Below are 6,000 nucleotides of genomic sequence, written 5' to 3' on the forward strand. Positions count from 1 at the left end.
TTGAATTTTGGAATCAATTTTTTTTTTTTTTTTTGGGGGGGGAGATGAAGTCTTGTTGTTTCCCAGGCTGGAGTGCAATGGTGCAATCTCGGCTTACTGCAAACTCTGCCTCCCAGGTTCAAACGAGATTCTCCTGTCTCAGCCTACCAAGTAGCTGGGATGACAGGCATCCACCACCACACCTGGCTAATTTTTGTATTTTTAGTAGAGATGGGGTTTCACCGTGTTGGCCAGACTTATCTTGAACTCCTGACCTCAGGTGATCCGCCCACCTTGGCTTCCCAAAGTGCTGGGATTACAGGCATCAGCCTGTAATTATGCCCAGCCCGAAACAGTCTTAATATTGAACATCTGTTTAAAAATTAAACAACGAAGTTACATGTACCTTTAAAGTTTGCTGGGATAATTCACCTGTGAAGCTATATGTACCTGGTGCATTTGGCAATGGGGTAAGTAGGAAGCCTTTTTACTTTCTCTTCCTATTGTAACTAGCCATCTTAGAATTTTCTATCTTGTTTAATTTTTGGTAATATATTATTTCTTGAAAATGACCAATTTCATCTACATATATCAATATTTACAGACAAGCAAATTATTGTCTTATTATTTTAATAACCAGTATGTAATTATGCCCCTATTCTCTTATTCTGTGTATTTGTACTTTCTCTAAAAAAATTGTGGCACAAAAAAATTAGATCTCTTTGTAAGAATATACATTTTTACTAGCTATTTCTTGATGAAATGAAACTCAGGCATAATTCCTCTAAATTATGAAATAATAGCTATTTTTATACATATGTAAGCTTCTTACCAACATATTTTTATAAAAATACCTTTTTTGATCAATTTCTTGTTGCCGTTTAACATGTTTGTTCTCAAATTCACGAATATTTTCCACGCCAATTTCTTCACAGAAGTGTTGGAAAATATCATCTTCGACCTTTTAAATTATTTTAAAACAACTCATGTAATAAGGAATTTTAAGAAATATATCATCTTAAATATAAGTTTTTCCCTTCAAGATTTTCCTGAATTAGGCCAAAAACTAATCCCACCAAGCATTACTGTATTCTGAAAAGCCAGTACTTTCTCCTCCTTTAATTCCATAAATTATGCCCATCTACTTTCAAATTTCTTATTCAAAAAAACTAAGAAAGCTCATAACTGGGCTTATTAAGTGTTTTGGCTTTATGGGAATTTAGTATAAAAGTGGAAGAGGCCGGGTGTGGTGGCTCAAGCCTGTAATCCCAGCACTTTGGGAGGCCGAGGCCGGTGGATCATGAGGTCAAGAGATCGAGACCATCCTGGTCAACATGGTGAAACCCCGTCTCTACTAAAAATGCAAAAATTAGCTGGGCATGGTGGCGCGCGCCTGTAGTCCCAGCTACTCGGGAGGCTGAGGCAGGAGAATTGCCTGAACCCAGGAGGCGGAGGTTGCGGTGAGCCGAGATCGCACCATTGCACTCCAGCCTGGGTAACAAGAGTGAAAGTCTGTCTCAAAAAAAAAAAAAAAAAAAAAAAAAAAAAAAAGTGGAAGAATCCCATTTACTGTAGACCCACCAAAATATTCTACACAAATAAAGAAAAGATTCTTTACGTATGAGTAATACAATAGCACCTTTGCCAATATAATAACAAGTGGTATGCGGCATAGAATTAAGAATGAAAAAGATCTGGGAAAACTAGAATGGGGAAATTCAACAAAGTAAAATTTAACCTCGATGTTTTAAAGCTCTGATTTTTTATGTATAATTATAGGATGAGAGAAATCTATTTTAAGAATAGGACATTTTAAACATGTTTAGATTTAGTTAAATATACATTAAATATGAATGTGATATGATTAATGCAGTAGTAAGTTACAATTAGGTGACTAGATAATCCAAATCATGGAAAGTTACAGTTATATACGTAAAGCCCCACAGTATGCTGTACTGGTCAGATGGTATCTTGACATCATGCTCTGTTCTGGAGCATTAACAGACATCCAGAGGATGGTTACCAGAGCTGGTCTTCGATACATGGTAATGTGAATAAGTAAAGAAATTAGGGATATTTAACCTGGAAGAGAGATAACTAATTAGGAAGTAACATAAGTGTGATTCCAAATCATGTGATAAAGGTCAGTCCTAAAAGCAATGGGTAGAATTAAATCAGAAAGTTTCTGTCCCTTCTTAAGCAGAAACTAGATGACCAAATTTTTATTGTCCTAGAGCCAAGTACTGTGCCTGCTACAAAACAGGTGTTTTTTTAAAAAAATACTACTGAATGAATAAATAACCTTAAAAGATAAACTGAATGACCGTTCTTTCCCTCACAGTATTAGGGAAGTGGAAGAAAAGAAAGAGACTATAATTTTTTTACAATGGGCAAGGAGGGGTTGGAGTGCAGAGGAGAATAGGCACAGGTCATTGTCTCTTTAAGTGAATAATAGAGGTTATCAAAAAAAATTAATTTGGCAAAACAATAAAACTTAGCTTACAACATTGTTGTTTCTGATAGGGCACTGTTACCTGTCAACCTTTGCTTTAGCATAAGAAGCCCGAAATCTAGAATCTGGTCTATAACTATATATACCATTTATGTATAAATATAACATTCTTGACCTTATCTATTTTTTCTTGAAATTCTTTAATTCGTCGTTGTCGTTCTTTGATTCCTTCACTCAACATAATACACTGAGATTCAGTATTTAGTAGTTCACTTTGTAGCTGAGATTGTTCCTAATAACAAAAGAGAAAAATTTTTTTAGCACAGCTGTTTTAGCTTTATATAGTGAAGCCAAAAATGTGATAGGTATCTTTTGGAATAAAAGAATCTATAAGATGAATTCAGCTGGATAAAAGATTAAATACCTCAAAATAATTAAGGGACTATAATATAATCTCAATTATGGGATAAAGTATCTAAAATTAGCCAGGTGCGGTGGCTCACGCCTATAATCCCAGCACTTTGGATCACCTGAGCTCTGGAGTTTGAGACCAGCCTGACTAACAGGGTGAAACCCTGTCTCTACTAAAATTAATGCAAAAATTAGCTGGGTGTGGTGGCACATGCCTGTAATCCCAGCTACTCAGAAGGCTGAGGCAGGAGAATCACTTGAATCTGGGAGACGGAGGTTGGAGCGAGCAGAGATAGAGCTACTGCACTCCAGCCTTGGTGACAGAGTGAGACTGTCTCAAAAAAATAAAAGTATCTAAAAATTACATGGAGCTATATAAATCTAATTCCTGAAATTCTATGTTCTGGGTCAAATGCCCATCATATTTTATGTAAGTCTAAATTACCCGGTAAAAAGCAACAAGGTGCTTCTTTTTAATTGTCTCTAGTTCACTTTGTGAATATTTGAGTCGTGTTTGAGTTCCCTGTACCAGAGTCTGTATTTGTTTCAAATCTGTTTCTTTGCGGAGTGTCTTCATTAAATCCTAAAAAGAAATAAAAATATGAAAATATTTTATGATAGAAAAGCATTTTCACTTTTCAAAGTGTTTTCATATGTAATAATTCACTGATTTTTACTTACCACCACAACCACACTTTACCTCTCTTTCTTCCAGTAAGAGACTAGGCAATTAAGTACTTTAGCGATCTGGAGTAACCAAAATGCCATGCAGCTTCCTCAAAAAAAAAAACTAACAATGCTTAACAGGAAAGAATTACAAATGGAAAATGAGGAGGGGTGTGTGTACATCTCACACATTAACGACATAAATAGGGTCATATAATTGCCTTGTTTTTAGTGCATCTTTATATTGTGGCTTGCCTCCTTCATCCCCTTCTTTCTTCACTCACCTTATTACTAAACCAAATTGACTCCCTAGTACATGTTCTTCTAGTATTCTTACTCTAAGTCCTTCTGATATATATGTATACATATTCACCTATATATGTTGGTTGTTTTTTTTATTTTTGAGACAGAGTTTTTGCTTGTCGCCCAGGCTGGAGTGCAATGGCATGATTTCAGCTCACCACAACCTCCACCTCCCAGGTTCAAACCATTCTCCTGCCTCAGCCTCCCAAGTAGCTGGGGTTAAAGGCATGTGCCACCACGCCTGGCTAATTTTGTATTTTTAGTAGAGACAGGGTTTCTCTGTGTTGGTCAAGCTGGTCTTGAACTCCTGACCTCAGCCTCCCAAAATGCTGGGATTACAGGTATGAGCCACTGCACCCAGACTATATGTTGGTTTCTTAACGCTTGTTTCGTGTAAACCATAAGTAAAATTCTAAGCCCACCCCCTGACCATCTGAATGGAACCCTTCTCTCTCTCAGCAAGGGCATTTCAAGTTAACCTGAAAAACTGGTTCAGGCCATGACAGGAAAGAGTGGTTAGACATGCCTCCCTGTATCCTCTCCCTTTTGGAATTCAGGAAAAGCCAACCAGCATTAAACATTAACACAGACCTTAAGTCTGATAAACATTTTCTGCTGGGTGCAGTGGCTCATGCCTGTAATCCTAGCACTTTGGGAGGCCGAGAAGGGCAGATCACTTGAGCCCTGGAGTTTGAGGCCAGCCTGGGCAACATGGTGAAACCCTGTCTCTACAAACAAAAAAAAATTAGCCACATGGTGGTACTGTACCTGCCTGTAGTCCCAGCTACTTGGGAGGCTAAGATGGAAGGATCGCTTGAGCCTGGGAGGTGAAGGTGGCAGTGAGCCAAGATCACACCACTGCACTCCAGTCTAAACAACTGAGAGACACTCAGTCTCAAAAAAAAAAAAAAAAAACCACAAAGGGAAAAGAAACATTTTCAATCTATTCTCTCTGAAGCCTGCTACTGGAGGCTTCATCTCCATGATAAAACTTTGGTCTCCACAACCACTTATCATAACACAGACATTCCTTTCTATTGATAATAAATCAACCAATTGCCAATCAGAAAATTTTTATATGTACATATAACCTGGAAGCCCCCACTTCAAGCTGTCCCATCTTTCTGGACAGAACCAATGTACATCTTACATGTATTTGACTGATGTTTCATGTCTCCCTTTAGGGAGACATTTTAATGTATAAAAGTGGGCTGTGCCCCGTTCACCTTGTGCACATATTCTCAGGATCTCCTGAGGGCTGTGTCACAGGCCATTGGTCACTCATATTTGGTTCAGAATAACTCTCCTCAAATAAATTACAGGATTTCTTTTTGTTAACAATTACAAATTCAGAATCATATGAAACGTGCTTTTCTTGCCTTGCTTTTCTAATTCAGTTACTCACAAGTCAACTGATTAAGCTCTAAATTCATTCTTTTACTGGCTGCATATTATTCCAGAGTCTGACTGTAGCAAAGCTATCCAACTATTCTCTCAACAATGGACATTCTCTTTCCACATTTTTGTCACCACAAATAATGCTACAACAACATTGTAGTAGACCCTCAAGCATGGACTCTATGCATGGCAAGTGTTTTATTGCCATGCATAGATTCCTCAGGGTGAGACTGATGGGTCAAAGGTATTCATGTTTTTATTTTAATGGCTGATATGAATTACTTCCCAAAGCTATAATAATTCCAATCTCTATAATGTATGAGTACTCTTTTCCTTACATCTCCATCAGCAATAAGTAATATATATACACTTTTCCAAGTCTCATTGATAGGTATCATCTTAATTTGTACTATATTCTGTATTGAACATTTTGTCATGTTTACTGGCCATATGGATTTCTTCTTTCAGTGAACTGTCTGATCTTATCTTTTGCCCATCTATTTCTACCATGTCTTTGCCATGTCAATTTGTAAAGAGTTCTTTAATAGGACAGAACCTATGATCTTTATTTAGAACTTTTAAAAAAATACGAAGTATAGGCCGGGTGTGGTGGCTCAAGCCTGTAATCCCAGCACTTTGGGAGGCCGAGGCGGGTGGATCATGAGGTCAAGAGATCGAGACCATCCTGGTCAACATGGTGAAACCCCGTCTCTACTAAAAATACAAAAAAAATTAGCTGGGCACGGTGGCGCGTGCCTGTAGTCCCAGCTACTCAGGAGGCTGAGGGAGGA

The 6,000-nt window shown here is 37.7% G+C and overlaps 1 protein-coding gene across 1 annotated transcript in view; it reads right to left on the reverse strand.

The window, feature by feature from the left end:
• Window positions 1-6,000, reverse strand: part of SMC1B (structural maintenance of chromosomes 1B) — a 78,546-nt gene that overhangs the window by 22,540 nt on the left and 50,006 nt on the right. Inside the window, exons 13-15 of the mRNA XM_032261456.1 lie at window positions 3,288-3,425; window positions 2,607-2,723; window positions 834-940 (exon numbers count right to left, since the gene is read on the reverse strand). Of these exons, the coding sequence (XP_032117347.1) occupies window positions 834-940; window positions 2,607-2,723; window positions 3,288-3,425 (362 nt within the window). The remainder of the gene's footprint in view (window positions 1-833; window positions 941-2,606; window positions 2,724-3,287; window positions 3,426-6,000) is intronic.

Source organism: Sapajus apella, unplaced genomic scaffold, assembly GCF_009761245.1.
Source record: "Sapajus apella isolate SASKATOON/1434 unplaced genomic scaffold, GSC_monkey_1.0 scaffold123, whole genome shotgun sequence".
Classification (NCBI taxonomy): Eukaryota; Metazoa; Chordata; class Mammalia; order Primates; family Cebidae; genus Sapajus; species Sapajus apella.